The sequence below is a fragment of the Mercenaria mercenaria genome, chromosome 1, assembly GCF_021730395.1.
Source record: "Mercenaria mercenaria strain notata chromosome 1, MADL_Memer_1, whole genome shotgun sequence".
NCBI classification, from domain to species: domain Eukaryota; kingdom Metazoa; phylum Mollusca; class Bivalvia; order Venerida; family Veneridae; genus Mercenaria; species Mercenaria mercenaria.
Window position 1 is genome coordinate 111,550,683 of NC_069361.1, and position 19,559 is coordinate 111,570,241.

The 19,559-nt window shown below is 33.5% G+C and overlaps 1 protein-coding gene across 1 annotated transcript in view; it reads right to left on the reverse strand.

Annotated features, from left to right (window-relative positions):
- LOC123526467 (poly [ADP-ribose] polymerase tankyrase-1-like) overlaps window positions 1–18,172 on the reverse strand; it is a 95,716-nt gene extending 77,544 nt beyond the window's left edge. The window contains exon 1 of the mRNA XM_045305632.2: window positions 17,843–18,172. Coding sequence (XP_045161567.2) covers window positions 17,843–17,886 — 44 coding nt within the window. The 5' untranslated portion in view covers window positions 17,887–18,172. The remainder of the gene's footprint in view (window positions 1–17,842) is intronic.
- Between the last annotated feature and the right edge of the window lie 1,387 nt (window positions 18,173–19,559).

The following is a 19,559-nucleotide window of genomic DNA, read 5'->3' on the forward strand; positions in this document are numbered from 1 at the left end:
CACACGATCATCCAATTACATCTAATGCTAGCATATCTAAGAGACTGCTGGTCGCAGCACGGATTTAATAACAGCTAAAATGTTAAAGGCTAGTATAGTTATTGGCTATAATCATTGGTATCAAGTTATGATGTGACTGTCTGATGCTTACATGATAAAACTGACGTCGTTTTTGACAGATAAGATTAAATGACAAGATAAGGAAAGAATTCCAATTAACTAGACACCATCATCTTTCCATGTATATCATTTTAAAATGGTAGTCTTGGGACACAGACACTAAAGTCAAGTGAAAAATGTAGGGAATAGGGAATGAACTTTGAAGTAGATTAATATTTTAATTCAGTTTTCAGTCATTTAAGCTACCAATGACCACTGTATGACAAATTGTCATCTTTGGGAACATTTTTTCTTGACGAAAGTTATCGTAGGAAATTTATATATGTTGGATACCTATGGGTATTTCTCTTTTGTCATATCATTTGCCCCCGATCCTGTGACGTAGTTTTTGTGCATGCGCATAAGAGTCGAAAAGATTGCCATGGAAGTTCAGCGAAGATGGTTTTTAATTTTAAATGATTAGTTATAGGAGTCCTCCCCTATTTGACTTTTTATTTCATGAAAAAATATGGAATAATAAAAATTTGACCATATTGATCATTATGGAGTTACAACATTCTGATCCTTAAAACATCTGACTCTAGTTACCTTTTTCGTGTGTAATAATTCTATTTGTTATTTTATTTTAAATATTGATTTATTATATTGTAGGCATTGTTATTTGCCACATTTATTTCATATGATAGGGGGTATATACCTTTTATTCCAACCGAAGTTCCGGATACTGCTTTGTTCATGCATATAAAGTTAATTTATGCTAATTTTTTAAACCCACTTTATTGTGTTACCTTTATTGGTATATATATTGCATATAAGTCATTGTTGTATGTTGTGTATCGTGTTGTTAATATGCCATTGATATGTCGCTTATGTATTACGTTTGTAACTCACTCTGCAACTCCTTAAAGGTACAAGGCTCCGTCATCTTAATGTAGTCACGGCTATGTCCATTCCGTACTTATTACACAGTATGTACGTCTGGAACAAACATCCATAAACAATAGCTTAAATTTTCAGTTTTATACTTTGATTTTAATTTCTTGTTAATATTCGATATGCATAATTATAGTTAAACTTTTTACAAAATTAATGTCACCTAACAATAAGGCAAAGAAACTGGTCTTTGAACCCGGGTGACTTGCATTTTAAAGTATCCTTGCTCTGTTATCTGAATGTAGGTTTCTTACAGGATGACCATTAGCAATATCAGAACAATGGTCTTTCTTTAAAGGTGGCTGATTGCACAACATTGACTGTTTGTCCTTCCAAAATTCAAGTTGATCAGTAGTAGTGAACTGTTCAGTCAATATCCATTGAAGATGTTCTCATACGGAGGAGGTGAATAAAACAAAAACAACAACAATACTCTCTACGCAGTCGTCAACATATAACACTTGGGTTATAATTTTCTTGTAATCGTATGTTCAACACCATGTAAGAAGATAGTTTCATTAAATAAAGACAACCGTTCTTAATTCAAAATATGTAAACCAGTGAAACACAAACGATATCAGTTTATTGTTAATTGTCAAAGAATAATCGCTGATTTTGCAATTTTTCTACCTTCTTGAATTTTGTTTTTCAGTATTTCATATGTTTAAGAGCTGCGAGAATGTATGTAAAATGATTTTATTCGTTAGTTAATGTTTAATGTCTGCAGACACATTTTCACTTAAAGCTTTATAAGATGTACGTACGTCTAAAACATTCAAATGATTGGGATTTGTAATCCACCAATTCTGTAAAGAAAATTATGTGAACCATTATCATGCTGGACACGTTTGATCCTAACTTTGCGAACAGTGCAGATCATGATGTGTCTGCACATCTGTGCAGTCTGATCATAACATGCACTGTTCGCCATTTTTGTATGCATCACTTTTAACAGTTAATGATACTTTCCAAATTTACAGATGGACAAATTCATTATAGAAATTTAGCAGGGTAAGGGTTAATTACAACTAGAATAAGAAAAGTAATGCGCATGCCTAACAGATTCACCATTCCATTTAATTGATTGATTAAGCCGTATCCGGTTGTCATAACGTTAATCTGTGTCTGTGCGAACATAAACAAATTCTAAAATTAAATAAAGCACCGACAGTACGAAACAAATATCTAGTACAAACTTAGGTAGGTGGGTTGGAAATGTATGTAAATAAAAAAACAGATTTCAACACTGTTGATATTTTATTAATTTAGACATATTATGATATATAATATGGATATAACGTTACGACTTGGCTTATTCCACCAAATAAGTACACTTAAACATTCATTTTATTAGAAGCAATGGAAAACACACATTTAGAAAAGCCTCAGTGGAATATCAATATTCGTTGGCTTTTAACAAAAATAAAAAGTACCTATGTATAGAGATAGTACCTAACATTTTAAAGTACGAAAATAATTAAAAAAATAAACGTGTGTTGCTTATATGTAACATTTAATACAGAGTATAATATTTATGTCTTGAAATGATCATTTTGAAGCATGTTATTCAAGATTTTCAGAAACTTCCTATTTAATTTTCATGTAGCCACTCTTGTAAATCAAGCCATATATAAATATTTAATCCACAATTCTAACTGGATTATAGCGGGAAGAACTTATCTAAATGTAAAAAAAACTTGTAAGATACGTGCATGTTGTATGATATCAGAAAAAGTTTTAAGGCTTATATTCAGACCCATCATTTAAGCTGAAATTCAAATATAATGTTATTTCTAACATATCACACATTATATATACAGAAGAAAAAAACTCTTCGGTTTCCACAAAAATTGATATTACAATGAAATGACTTTTCACTATATAACCATACAGTTACTTCATTGCCCCTTTTAACTTGTGTTATACAGGTGTATATAGGATTATCATTTGGGTCATTGATTTAGCTCTTTTACTTTATCTACTATGCATTATATCACTATTGTAGAAATAAGTATTTTTAACAGTAATTTAAATTTGGTCATGGTGTTTGGTGATTTTAGCTGTTTTTTTAAATAAGGAAGATGGGGTTGATGCGTTACAACACGGTCTACGTTGAGATACTGAACGCTGTTTTACTCGCATATTACAAAATAACGTCTTTACGATTCTATACTACGTTTAAGTTATTGTTTTTTGTTGAACCATTTATTCCTGATTGCCCGGAGTCGTTATTTATCAATTTATTAATGAATATTGTAAACGATTCCTAATTATATCGTCATGACAAACATCTCTAGATACAATCAAAATTGTATAAGGAAAGCTCGCTACAATATGATAAGTAAATCGGACTAGCAAAAACCATGGAACATATTTGTAGTTGTTTGAGTGTTATATATTAAACGCTGATATAATGGCATACTGCTCCAGAAGAAATATCTTTAATGTCAGATTTTCTTTCTGGAGGAAATACAATTTATTTAAACTTATATAAAACTTATAACGTTAAACTTGCAAAAAGTTAATTCAGAAAAAAAAACATCTGTAAAAAAGTATAACGTTTTTTTCTATTTATTTCAACTCCTACATTTTGTGTCAGATCTTAAATTTCTTTGTATAATAATTACCTATAGAACAAAAGAATTTAAATATGTTACAACATATTTATAGGCAATCGCAAAGAAATTTAGTGGAGAATGCCATTTTCTACATCACTGTTTAAAAAGATAAACTTTGTCTTACATTCATCTGCACTTATCCAGTGATAAAACACGACACATAGTCATAGGTAGTCTTTCAGTCAATAATAACGGCATTTCAGCTCAATGAGAGAACAAAAATTGTGTGATTTACCAGAACGACTCACTTTAAATCTTTTTTATTAATAATAATAGTACCAAATAATACATGCATATGTTCCTTGTTGCTCTTGGTACCATGCTTGTCACTGCTTTACAGTTAAATTGTATGTAAATGTATATTCTAATATGAAAAATCCATGCACATTTTCATAAAAACACGGAAAACTGACGTTACGTTGATGTATTATTTGGGGCCTACTGGTGGCGAGTGCTGCTTTTTTTATACAAAAGACGTTTCAGAATCGAAATTATATAATGGAACGAAGTTACACTATATTCACACACACTGTAAATAGGTTATTAGGCGCGAAAAATAACTAGACGTCTACGAACTCGCTAGTTATTCCTCAGGACGTGTTATTTCCCGTATTTTAACTATGTTAAAGCACAGTTTCGCGTTGCTGTCACATCGACCTTTTATATTTGGAACCATACATGCGCCATGAAATAAAGCTTCCATATTTCATCTATTTGTTTACATAAAAGACATATTAGAATCGAAATAATATTTAGAACCATGTTTTACGCCATCGTGAAATTATTCTCATGCGTATAACCTCATTGTATTGTTTCAATATGTTAAAACATGTTTTTGCTATATGGTATTTCTTTAATACCCTCTAACTGTCATGTTAAATCTATTTACCTTCATTTAGCAGTCAAGCAGCAATGCTATTTCTGGACAAAATATTTAAGGAAAACACAAGCAGACTTTGAATGAACAAGATTATTTCTGGCATCACCGTTGTCAATGTCTGCTGTTATTAAGAGACACAAAAGATTCTAAATTATATTAACAGCAGGCAGTTTCCTTTCAACCTTAATTCCTATGAGATAGGAATTGATTTTATCTTTTTGAAGCACGTAAGCATTGATTATGGTGAAGCTTATTAAAATAAAGCAACTTGTGTCACACGAGAGAAACACTTTGTACGGAATTGTACATTTTCACATGTAAGTGGTTGCATTAGATTGATTGGTCTACTGCATCAAAAGCATAGCGTCACATGCGTCCGTACCAAAGTATCGCAGAAGCACTAAGAACTAATAACATATATAAAAAAACTAATTTCATGCTACATTCGCTGAACTGTTACCATTTCAAATATTAAATAATGTTTTTAACAAATACTTGACCTGAACCTCGTTTATATACCAAAAGAGAAAAATCACAATTACTTGGAAATCTAGCATAAATATCTAACTGTTTAAGACTTGCCCCAAAATGTGGCATCAAGGAAATGTTCGACAGTTTAATAACTTGCACAGACTGGTATAGTGAGAAACAAATATACATGTTGTATGAAATGAAGCAAGCGGTAGGATTCCACATCGAACATTGAGGACTGATTTTGCCGTCTTGGTTAATGATTATTCAACACACCAATATTAAACATCGAAATGACACTTTATATTTGTGATGTCTTACTATTATTGCTATGTCCAAATGACAAATGAATATGTTTTACTTGTTTGATTTTAAGCTACGACTATCTTAAATAATGAAAGAATTCTCTACATGCTTCTGGTGGATTTATTCCGAAGTTCCGGTAGTTTAAGTAAACAGAGAGGTACATAATTTCTTAAAGATTATAATAGAATAATGACTGCATTATAGTGGTAACAGTCAGTTTTGGGTTTCGTTAAAACTTTTATCTTCTTTTAGAGAAGCTTTCTATGAAAATCCTTGGAAACCAAAGAAAGAAACCAAGCGTAGTAACAGATACGGATTGGCGTGTTAGTGTGGTTACCAGCTTCACCTGCCGTCAGCAAACACTCACCTTCCTGCTTTTCTTTAATCTATCGTAACTGCATAGGTAGAAAAAAGAAAAAGGTTTACTTAATTTATAATTTCTTTCCTACAAAGCAGTGTGATTATTGTTTTATGGACTACATTTTGCATAGCTCTATTGTATAATCTTTTTAAACAATTAGGTTATGATTTGTGTCAATGTTTTCCACATTTTCTAAACATAACAAAAACAATTTAAAGTTGAATTTTATTTCTTGTCTTAGAAGTTGTTATGCAAACAGCGAATAAACAAAGAGAGTATATTCCCAGATGAAAAGTAAGTTCCAAATATATCTCTTTATACAATGTTTAGATCTAGGGTGATAACATGACACTTTTTTGTATGACAAAATTCCAGTAATATAATCCAGAAAGGAAGGAAGGCCTTTCCTTGACTAAATGCTATCTAATAAAGGATGCTTAAATGTTCTAATTAGATTTACCTTTTCTATGACTTTTTTATCTGCCTATAACAATCGTATTGTCATCATCCTATATCTATAGTGGTCTTGCTGTGGAGTTATTAATTAATTACGAACATAATTATGTGAGCAAGAATCGGCTATCGTAGTCATGTTCACACGTAGTCATGTTCACGATCTATGAATAAATCTGTAAAAAATGAATTTATTATACTGTAAAAATTAGTACAGTCCCGAATGTGGAGCGAATGCAACAGTAAATAATTTCTTCAATTAAAGCTCTGTCCTTTCACCAAACATTACGTAAGTTAACATCTATATCAAAACTGTTCCTCAGACTACATGTATAGAGCATTATTTTCAAAACAGCGAATTATCGTTCTTCTTTGTTGTCCTTAAACAAAATAGATAATAAGTAGATCCTTTCGGAACATAGAACACGACTAAACAAAATCAAAGCCGACAAAGTCTGATTCATGCAGTACAACTTGCTACATCGCTAACGCACCCTATCACAAGCTTAAGCTGAACACTATTTTAAAAAATGGTTTCCATCGGGATCCTAAAGAACAACTTAAGTATTTACATATGTACTGTAATATAATTATCTTACCTTACGACACTGATCTTACACAGAGGCTCAGTACTAGAGCTCCTTTTAGTCTCATGTGTGAATCCCTCGCGAAAGCTCATGATAAATTATTCTGTTAATACTTTGTCTGATTTAAGCATGACATATCCTATTCTTCAACCTTTTAATATCTATTTTGTTCACTTGAAATGTTGGAGTTTTGAATCTATATGAACAAAACACCTTTAATGTCACCATACGATCATTCAAGTACATTAAATGCCAGCAAATATAAGAGATTGCACACAGCAGCAAGATTAAATAACAGCTAGCAAATTAAAGACTATAAAACAAGGTGAAATATCCAATAGGAATAGCCATTGGAAGAATAAGAAACAAACCAAGTTAAATCAGATCGCTTAAAAGGTATAATTATTTGCTATTATTATTGGCATCGAGTAATGACGTCACTATTTGCGCTCATATGGTAATACCGACAGATAAGGTTAAATGACTAGATAAGGAAAGAGTTTGAATTAAGAAGACACCATCTGTCCAGGAATATCTTCTAAAAAGGTTGTTGACACGAACAATATGATTCAGTGAAAATTATGGGGAAAAGGAAATGAATCTTGCTGTGGAGTATATCCAATAATTCATTTCAGTTGTCAGTCATTTTAGCTTCATCGAACAAGAAACTGTCGCAAAATCTTTAATCATGTTTTCGGCCCCCTGTTAGGTACTAATTTTCATTAAATAAAGACCAGCATGAACACCTGTTTTAATTCATCTTTTGTAAAGACGCTCTTAACAAAAATTGAACAATTCCTGTTTTGATTTCCTGCAACTTTCTTACAAAAGTCTTATCAATTAATACGCAATCACCTGAAATAAAACATGAAAAGTGTACTATCATATGATACTGATGACATCTATGATGACATCTTATGAATAGAAAAAACACAGAGCGACATCAAATATTATATAATGGTTCACCCCTTAAAAAAGATAAACAATAAAACCCTGAATATACCCCACTACCAGGTTCCTTACAATTCCTTTCAATGAAACAAACATTGAAATATAACGATGACAGCCATTTCAAACTTCTTAACTAAAAACTGTTCCCGGCAGACGACAAGATGTCATCCAGTAGATTCTCGTTAAACCACAGAATCCTAGTAAGATGGAAACTACAAAGACAACTCACGTGCATATGCCATTGTAATGTTCAGTTTAAGTATCTAACAAGAATTAGGTTACCAAAAGGTTCCTTCTAGCGCATATTAAATATTCTTTTTAACGGATCTGTTTTTATCATTCTGTTAATTACAGATGTTTAATAAAACAATTATGAAAAATATATTTTGTTAGTTTACGTGCATTCTTATTTATTTAAGAATATTTAAAGTTATTTCATACAAACATTTATTTAACTTATGATAATGATGAAACACATTTAGATAAGCGATTCTACCTATTAGTAAATATTATCAGCGGACAATAAGTAATAAAGACCATCCTTCTATCAAAATTTCGGGAACCAGTGTCAAAACCTTCCCTAGTCGCACAGGTCAGAATTTGGTCGTATGTTTGCCTCTGTTCCACATAGCAATACAATGACAGAAAAGTGCTGCCAAACATCGCATGATTGACCAGCTCCAGAACGAATAAGTCAGACGAAAAAGGGCTTATATATAAGTCGGCACCAACAAACTTATTGGGTTAAAATATGCGTACAAAAAGTTCACAGCTTGAATCTTACAAAACAACTTATCAAAAGGCATAAAATTACAAAGTTCGAAACATTCTATAGCTCAATAAAGTTTTAAAATGCATTATACAGTTCTGGATAAAAACAAGGGAAGTAATTGAAATGTTGTAATACGGTCGTGCAAATAGCATTAACAGACAAGCGAAAAATCTCGAATTACTTTATAGATACAGTATGTTCTGATGGTATTACTTTTAAAACGTCAAAATAATATAGTTGGTATGAAATAAAATCTGTAAAAGATTCTTTAGTAGCAAAGAATGTAACCAACAAGAATAATAGCAGACGATATTTTTGGGCGGGAGTATTTTTAGATGATGCATATTAATTTAGTTAATCTCGATTCTACATTATGATATGTTAGATTTAGGAGTTATATGATTTAAACTATACTTTTGTTTCTTGTAGGTCTGTTACTACGTAGTTGTATTTCACTAAAGATTGACTTAAAGATGCGTAAAAACACATTGGCAAAGAGGCTATTTGTAATGAATATGCACGAGTCCAAAATGGCGGCTTCCTAATTGAGTTCGGATGCCTTTGATGATACCCTTGTATCCATTACCTCTTCAGTCAAGTGTGACATGTTCATCATAAGTGTTCCTTCCCTTGAGGAGGAACAATAACAATGATTTACACCATTATTTTGCATGAAAAGCAAAATAACGACACGAAACAGTTAATCTAGAATAAACAGTCCAGAATAACACAGTATGAACAAAAAGTCCTTACACAGCTGCATTTACTTTTCAATATACTATAGTCTAGTACCCCTTCAAAATTTCGAAGTAAATTGCACACCACTGGCATTTATTTTCTAAGAGCGGTATCTCCACAAAGCAAAATGGTAAATGTTAAAAACTGATTCTATTTATAGAATAAAAGAAAACAATGTAAGTATTTAGTTTCATCATTTTTGTCACAAAATGACTTTTGATACGAAAAAAGTATGTTTTACTTATTGTTTTAAATAAAACGAATACCAGTACTCAAGTTTACGTCCTTGGTGGGATAAGCCGTATCAAAATAGTGTCTATATAATTTATACCATTGAAACGCAAACGATATTCGTTTATTGTCAGTTGTCATACAGTAATCGCTGATTTTACAATCTGTCTTCCTCCTTGTTTTTTTTTTTTTCTTTTTATTTTCAGTATTTCATACTTTTGGAGCAGTGAGGATTGATATAACTGGATTTTATTTGTTAGTTAATGTATAACTTCTACAGACACAGTTTCACATTACAAGATATACGGACGTCCAATCCATTCAAGTGATAGGGATTTGTAATCCATCAGTTCTGTAAAGCAAATTCTGTTAACCCTTATCATGCTTGACATGATGATTCTGCCTTTGCGACCAGTGCACTGTTCGCCATTCAGTCAGTATGTTTTTGGTGTGCACCCCTTTATAACAGTTAATGGTACTGTCCAAATTGAAAGACGGTAAAGTTCATTATAGAAATTTAGCAGGGTAAGGGTTACTTACAACTAGAATTAGAAAAATAATGCGCCTGCCTTACAGATTCTCCATTCCTTTTAATTAATTGATTATGCCGTATCCGGGTGTCATAACGTCAATCTGTGTCTGTGGAGATCATAACATGCGAACATTTTCAATTTCTACAATTAAATAACGCACCGACAGTACGAAACAAATACGTTTGTATCTAGTACAAACTTAGGAACGTGTGTTGGAAAATAATTCATGTATGTGAATAGAAAAAAGAAATAAACACTTGATGTTTCATTATTTGATACAATATTGTTGTTGTACAAAATGGACACATATATATATTTATGACTTTAGCTTATTCCAACTAATGTGTACACTGAAATATGCGTTTTATTAAAATCAATAAAAACATACATTTTTGACAAGCCTCAATGCCATTTCAATATTTGTTGGCTTTTAACAAAAATGAAAAGTACCTATGTATTATATCACTGTTGCAGAAATAAGTCGTTTTAAACAATTACTTTTCCTAAACTTGGTCGTGTTATTTGGTGATTCTAGCTAAAATAATTTTTCAATTAAAAACATTTTCATTTCTTTAATCTGCATTTGCCCTGTCAGGTGAGCAAAGGTTATGTGCTAATCAATAAATATTTGAAGTCTGATGATACATGCTGAAGTACTATTTGCATTATAAGCATTTTCATCTTTATTTCAAAATCTAGGGGAAAACTCTACTATAAGTATGACAATTGGGATGATACTACATGTGCGCAAAGGCCTTGTGCTAATGATTATGCGAGGTTTGGTGATTGTAGCTAAAATACGTTTTTAAATATAAGCATTTTCAATTTCGGACGGATGAACGCACGGACGAACAGCCGGACGGACAACATCATAATCCATAACAATATCCCTTCGCCTACAACGGGGGTTAATAACATGTAGTGAATGTAAGTTTTTTTGTTTTTGCTTTTGCAGCAGGAGTTTTCCATTCTTCGCGCATGCTCTAATCGATTTAAATACAACCAAAGCATTTTGTAAAAGTTATACAACGCACTTGATTTCCAAAGTTGCCTATGGAAATATACATGATTAATGTGTATTTGCAGACAAATTATATAGTGTTTGATCTGGTGCAAAATTTTCAGATACGTAATAAATCAAAACGACAGTCAATATACTAATGAGAAATGTGGCAATTACTTAATTAAACAAAATGTTTGAAACGCGATGGCATGTAGTCCCAGGATATGATGTTGACAGTGATAAATGGTATGATGTGGGGTTATTTGCCGTCTGCGAATAGAGTTTCAACTGTAAGTAAAACTATGAAAATGCACATTTAAGGTTCTTGAAAAGCCTTTTGAAACAGCCTCTCGGGTGATTTGTTTTTTGTTTTAGCTTTTTACACCACATAGGCCTTGGTTTATCATACAGACTATACCAAACTGTTCATAATAAGCATAAGAAACTTTCTAGACAGGTTATTCTCTATTGAACAACACAATTTGTCCTATATCACATGTACTTTGACTTTTCACTACTATTTTGTAGAAGATATCAAGCTTCTTTTTCAAAGTATCTTGCCATTCCTTTTATGATTATTGTGTGTCTTAAATATTTCTCCAGGTAGGCCTACTCCGGTAGGTAAAAGTGTTACAAACCGTGTACATTTCAAACAAATGCAAAAAATGCTAAACGAAAGTGAAAATAGACCTATTAAAATGACAAAAAAATAATTGCAATGTTAAAAAAAATAGAAAAACTGTCTATTTTTCGTTTCACGGAGTACCCAGATAAGTATGCTAGACACACAACAAAAACAAAAAATATGTTTGAAAAAGAAGTTTGAAATTTTCTACAAAATAGAATGTGAACAGTCGAGGTACATGTGTTGTATGACAAGAAAACATATTACCAAACAAGGTGACCTTTATAGAAAGTATTTTCTACTTCTTCTGAACAATTCTGTACACATATGTTATGTGTATTATGGGTCTGTCAGGTATAATTTTCAAAATTCACCCGAGGGTTGGTCTGTAACGCTTTACATGATCCTTAATGTAATAATGTAGTCTGGCATCGTCAGATAATCTTTTTTATATTTTTTTTCAATCATTTATCCTATAAATATGTCCTGTCTTGATCTTCCTTGGCTTTGATTATCTATATTTTGGGAGGGAAAGGGGCGCAATCATACAAAACTTGAATAGCCTCAGGAGTTATATCCTGTGAATAAATCATAGGGTTTAAAACAGACTAATGACAATGGTATCATTAACATTATGTTTAGAAAATTCCAGTAAACACGAATGTGACTGAAAAGCAAGCGTTATTGTATAATATACGGTACTGTTCATAATGACTTGATAAATTTGTGTCAATATATTTGTTATATGTATGATGGACATCAAGACATAAACACAATTTATAGTAATAACAAAAATAAAATGAAGAACAGGTGTGAATAGTTTTTAAACAACTGGCGCAAGAACGTAAATTAAACAAAAACTAGAAATGTGTCCATGGGACACAGATGACCCCTCTATATGACAAAGGACACAAATTTTTTTCCTAGGTCAGGGGCCATAACTCCTACAATACTGAATGAATCCGGACGCGAAACCCCAGGTGCACAACTGCACATGCTGACCAACATTTCTGTAAACTTTGGTGACTCTAGGTCAAATAATTTTGGAGCTACGCGCGCCACACCATTAAAATGACCAATTTTAACTAAGTCAGGGGCCATAACTCCTACACGACTGAATGAATCCGGACTTGAAACCCAAGGTGCACAACTGCACATGCTGACCAACATTCCTGTAATCTTTGGTGACTCTAGGTCAAATACTTTTGGAGCTACGTGCGACAAAACATTAAAATGACCAATTTTTAACTAAGTCAAGGGCCATAACTCCTACAAGACTGAACGAATCCGGAAGCGAAACCCTAGGTGCACCACTACACATGCTGACCAACATTCCTGTGAAGTTTTGTGACTCTACGCCAAATACTTTTGGAGCTATGCACGACACAACACTAAAATGACTCATACACGATTGAATGAATCCGGACGTGAAACCCCAGGTGCACAATTACACATGCTGGCCAACATTCCTGTAAAGTTTTGTGACTCTACGTCAAATACTTTTGGAGCTAGGCGCGACACAACACTAAAATGACCATTTTTTACAAAGTCAGGGCCCTTAACTCATACACGGCTGAATGAATCCGGACGCGAAACCCCAGGTGCACAACTACACATGCTGACCAACATTCCTGTAAAGTTTTGTGACTCTACGTCAAATACTTTTGGAGCTAGGCGCGACACAACATTCTCGGAAGGACGGACGGAGGACGGACGGACGGACAAGGGCAAATCTATATCCCCCCCCCCCCCAAAGTGGGGGCATAAAAAGACAAAAAACTTTAATACAAAATTCGATCCCGAAAAAACAAATCAGCTTTTTTTCAAAATAACATTTTGTGTTGATATCTGAATGTTTGGAAAGGGACAATCCTGTAATGTTAGTAAGATTAGTTTATACTAATTTGTTTTAGCTTGATTGTGATGAAAGCTTCAAGCTTATTGGAACCACTCTCGAGTCCGTTTCCTGGAAAAACCAGTACTGGTGTCATATGAGAAGTCATGGTCGTGACCCCAGTGGGGCTTGAACCCACGATCCCTGGATTGACCGGCCGACACCTTATCCACTAGCCACCGCACCCCTTATATTGTTAAAACTTGTTTTGACCCGACCTTTTTGCTTTTATACAAAGATGATTTTATCGTGTGGGTCAGTAGTACAAGTTCTGACATTATACAGACGCTGCACGGATATTCATAGCGGACATGTACCTGTATTACTCCATGAACGTCTGTTCAGTCATAGACCGACTCGATAATTATACCACTTTTTGCCAGCCCCCAAAGTGGCCATCATAGCGGAGATTTACTGTATTCCTCCTTGAACTTTCTACCATTGAATCTACAATGGTTTGCCTGTTATTGACCCTGTTGACACTGCATATCACTACATGTCTTGTTCAATTTGTTTGAAGAATTATTTCTCCGCTTGATCTATCTTTCCTCCATGTCAAGTCTTAGAATAAGGTAAAAAGAGCAGATCAATAAAATGTCGCGGTAAATAGGACATGGTTACTTGTGCATGAACTTCATTTCTTCTTCTAAAATCTACCGTTAATTTTCCTTTTACAATTACACGCCACTTTGACTAGATGTCTGAACTTCTACTGAAACCGTCTGAGTTTGGACTGTAAAGGGGTGAAAGTAAATTACCGGCAATATATTAAACCAATATGTTGGAAATGAAGCATTATTTTTCATCTTTTTAATAAGCACGTCCCTGTTCATGATCTATTAACTTGGTCACATTAGGCCAGTCTTGAGATTGCACGATAATTGTTATAGAATGTAACAATTTTTCCTTAAATTAAGCAACCGAGTGAAATTGGAACATTTTACTGGCCAGTTTTCTAATTTAACGGTATGTTAACTAAATATTGTAAGACAACGGATCTGAAGCGCTTCAATAAAATACTTCTCCATACACTTTAAGCGAAACATTATTTCACTCAAAAATCCATAAAAGTGGGTACTCTAACAGTTATTAGTGGTACAAATTTATTGAGATAAGATGTATGCAAAATATTCTTTTAAATAACCAAACTATTGTGCAGAAGGAAGGTAGTAAACCGCTGCAACTGTTTTAAAATGATGCAGAAAAAGTCATTCTTGTAGCATTTTTACTAACATCTAACTTATATTTTCACCCATTTTATCATCACTGTGTCATATATACATTCTATATCAAACTTGGTGGAAACGAACATGTTGAAAAGTTTCACCCAAACTGTGGGCGAACAGCTTTAAGTTGAGCCGTTACGACATTTTTTTATTTCTTTAAAGGATTCCTACACAATTAATATTCCTACATTGAATTTAATTTAAAGCCTTTATATATTCCAAATGTTTAACATGTCTCTACACAAACCCTCTCAAATGCCTGTCCAAAATTTACTTAATGTCAGCATTTTACGGTCGATAATACCTCTGGTTAATTTCTGCAATTTCTATCAGCGAGAGATGGCGTCAATTTAATGTGTTATGGTCTGTTGGGCTAATTATACAGAATAAGGTACACAAGAAAAAGTTATTTTTAAATTTTAGCAGACATTATCTTTAAATATATTAGCTTCCTTTGATGTTGCATTTGTGCATTTTTCTCATTCATTTGCATGAAAATAATTGAACGGTGAACACGACTACACATGAAAATTACCGTAGGCTTTGCTACCATCAATTATTTTGATGTATTGGCACATGTGACAGACGACGATGCTGCTGGTAGAAAATTCAATGTGCTTTAAGTTCAACGAAAAACGTTATAAGCGGAATGGTAGATATACTCTCTTTCTACAAATAATCATTTAGGCATATTTAACATGCAATGCTGTTTTTCAATAATGTTGTTTCCAAGACCATTTTCAACTCTGAATGAGAAAAGATGGTCCGTTATCCGTAATGAATAAATAAAATTTCTAAAAAGATCCCTCGGAAGCATAGAATGCAACCAAAAAGAATAATAGCAGACTCGGTTTGACTGTCTGTTCATGAGAGGTAATAAAATGTGCAGCACCTCTCACGCCCACTAGCAGCTGCTTAAGCGGAACTATTACACATCTATTGAATGGACTCCATGATCCCAAAAACATAAACTTACATAATTTCGATCTCATCTCGCCACAAAAAGAGAAAAAAAATGATTACAGAGCTTCTGTTATTGCTCATAGCAAGTCATTAAGCAACGCAATTCAGTTAAGACATTATTTGCTGACAATCGATTTAAATTACAAGAAGATTTTGTTGGTTTGATAATGTGTTTCGACTAGAAATGTCTTGCATGGATCTGTTTGTTTACGATGTCATTCGAAACAATTGAAACCCTGTAGATTTTTATGAACGATAGCATGAAAACTGACATGAACGATAGCTTTTAGAGTGGCATGAACGGTAGCTTTCAAAACAGAGAAAAATGGAAACTTCACAGGTCGCTCAACACGACAAAAACGAAAATGTTGCAGGCTCAAAAATGGAAATAATCAATACATTAGTGTCTCTCAGCTTAGTCGTTTAGAATTCATTTTATTATTCAACGTTACAATATTACAACTGTATTAGATCAATTGCGCACTTCATATGAAACAGGTAGAGCTAATACGTAGCATAACTGAGCCAATATGAGATTAATTAAAAGATTTAGACTTATCTTAACCACACATTTTGATAGTGTGGATTATTTGTGCAATAATAATAGCGATTCACATACTGAGACGTGGAGAATAATTGGTTGCGAACACGACTGTACACTGTAAATTGCAAGAATACAACGAGGAATAGGGGTGTATAAAATTTGCTTGCTTGATCAACACATATTGTTGTACAATTTTGTGTCTCGTTGCCTGCAGCCTACAAAGAAATGACATTAAAGCAGTTTCTATCATCTCTCAAATGATAAACAGTCACTAGAGAAAAGAAATAGGATAAGTTCCAGTTATTTCTGATTATATCGAGGCATCACAATATATCTCAAAATTCACATGGCCTACATATAACCTATTCAGTTTTACTGCCTAAAATGATGTAAGTCTTCACCATTTTTTTAAATCTGAACGTACATAACTACCGTATGGTAACTCAAAGAGTTCTTATGGTGTTAACACCAATATTCAAAATTTTAATAATAAAATCGTCTTTAATCAACTGATTTCATATTTGCCTAGTTATTTGTCTTCAAGCAATCGTATTGGCCCGCGACCTACGGCCTTGGACCAATACGACAACCCTTGGACAAATAACTAGGCAAATATGAAATCGCTTGATTAATTATAATATTATATTATAGTACAAATCAATTTTAGATTGGCTCAGCTTTATTTTTCGTTAATATCGTGTTTTCGCTCCGCGCCCCCGCTAAATAGCGGGTTTTAGCCCCCCCCCCCCCCCCCCCCCCCCCCCCGCCATTTTAACAGTTAATTCTCGTGTTTTCGCTCGGCAGGGTCGCGGGCGAAAACTCGCTACTTAGCGGGCGCACGGAGTGAAAATACGATAATTAGCGGGGTCGCGGGGCTAGATTTAGTAACTGTAATGTCGGGGGCGCGGTGCGAAAACTCGACGTTTAAGCAGCGCTAATTATCGTGTTTTCGCCCCGCGCCCCCGACATACCAGTTACTAAATCTCGCCCCGCGACCCTGCTAATTATCCTGTTTTCGCTCCGCGCTCCCGCTAAATAGCGAGTTTTCGCCCCGCGCCAACGCAATTTTAACTTGTTTATACTCGTGTTTTCGCTACGCGGGGACGCGGGGCGAAAACGCAAAATGGCAGAAAGCAGCCACCATAAGATACAGCAGTCATTGTGCTTATGTGTACAATGTCATAAGTACCACACAAAAACAAAGAAATATATTTCCTAAGTAGACGTCATCGTAATCAGAATTTCAAAATTGGTTGTTTACTGGCAAACTAGATTTGCATCAAATACATTTTACAAGCATGTAAATGGCTATTTGCATTCAATGTACTTTGCATATGTCAACCTTATTTGAAAGCATTTTACAAACTTTATATTCGAGCCATGATTTGACATATCTAAAGGGTAGGAAGAACATTCAATGCAGCCTTTGCAGAGCAACATTGCTGTCACACTGAAATCTACGCTTTTGCCCTGATGATGTCAAGCAGATGGCATGTGGGTATTTCTTCTTCACAGTCTTTGTCATCAGAAGCTTAGCTGTACATGTATTTATTCTTTTGATTTTAATTAGTTTGCCATTAAGTACATATGTATGATTAATCTTTACTAATTCACTACATATGATTATACTTACCTACGTTTGGAAGCTAATTGCATCATTTTATTGATAGGTTCCATGTCTTTTTACATCTAATAGTTTTCCATTCTAGAACTGTTTTCTTGCAATGTATACTTTACTCCTTAGTCACAGATTGTAGAAATCTATTAGTTCGAGCTTGTAATTTTAACAAATGCATTTGCATGACAATTTCTTAGGAGCATTTTTATTGAATGTACATCAGCACTGTTGCTATCACTTTAAATGTTTTAGAATGTGTCAAATTACCTTCCTAAAAACTAGAATTTAAAAACTGAAATAATAAAGCTTTTCACTTTGCTTTATGCACAAAAAGAACCGCTATATTATCCATAGATATCTCTAGAGTATGGAATAGCGCTTGTCTAGGGCAATAGCAAAATCTCTCTCCATTTGTCGATATTCGTCTTTATAAATCACAATAACTCTATTACGTGACGGGTTTTCTCATTGGACATTACCGTAACAATATTATACTTTACTGTCTGTATTGCTATATGCTATTCTCTTGTAAACATAATACAGTTTTCAACATCACTCTTACTAAATGGACTTTCATTGAAAACTTGATCATTTATGTACCTGCATAATCTGCAAGTTATAAAACCCATTCCGACCACCTGTTGATAGATTTTCTCAATAATCGGGTTTGCCTAATTTACCAGTCGGCCGTTTATTTCTTTTCGACTTTGCCTTTTTCCTGTTTATAACTAAATACGATTTGTTTTTGTTTTCCATATGCTCATTTCCCAGTGTCTGCTTACTGCTATCATTTCCTACATATCAGCCAGGAGTTATCAGAGGTCATCAACTTTACCTATACATAATTCTTTTTCACATGCAAACATTGTTTAGCCTTTTCCTCGCCGTAAAATTATGATAGCTATCAAAAATAACGTAGACTGTGTCTCTATCTTTTATATAACTCAATAAAGGAAACCAGGAAATAATACACCCATATGTTTCAAAATTTTCCATTAACTTCACTTCAAATTCGATTTAGATATTGTTAAACTGTCCGAAGTTACGCATACTCGAAAACAGTCACGGCGCATGGTGATCATATTTTAACGACGTAACGAACGATACTTGTAATTTACGAAAGACTATATATCAGGTCTTCGTTTAGAATACTGTAAACAGCATCATAACTTATGACCAACATCTAGGACAGAAAAGTGCCTTTATTGAAGGCGTCACGGATCGACGATTTTCTATCTATCTCTGAAAATTTCAATATCAAAAGACTATTTCTTGAATACATAAATTTCAGTATGTAATTACTAAGATCGCAATAGAACTTTATAACTGCTCAATTTTCAGTGAGATCTGACGACGTCATACACGCGTTTTAAACAGTAAAACATACTTATTCTTTCGCCTCAAAGATCCAGATGACGGCATAATTCAGGTGCATGTCGCCCGGATGTCTAACTACACATTGACGTAATTTATAGTCAACTAGTTGACAACCAGTGGTAATACATTAGCAGGCGAATTCAAATCACGGTAAAATTACTACCCTTTCAAAAATGATTGCCTGCAATTACTGTTTACAATATTATATCTGGCTATTAGATTGTTTTACGAGAACAATAAAGAAGAATGCAAACAGACCATAAATGTTTATGAAAGACAATTACAGGTCATTTATTGGACAGAAAACAATGAAGCCTCTTCTAATTATAATAAAATATTATATTTTATCTTGTTC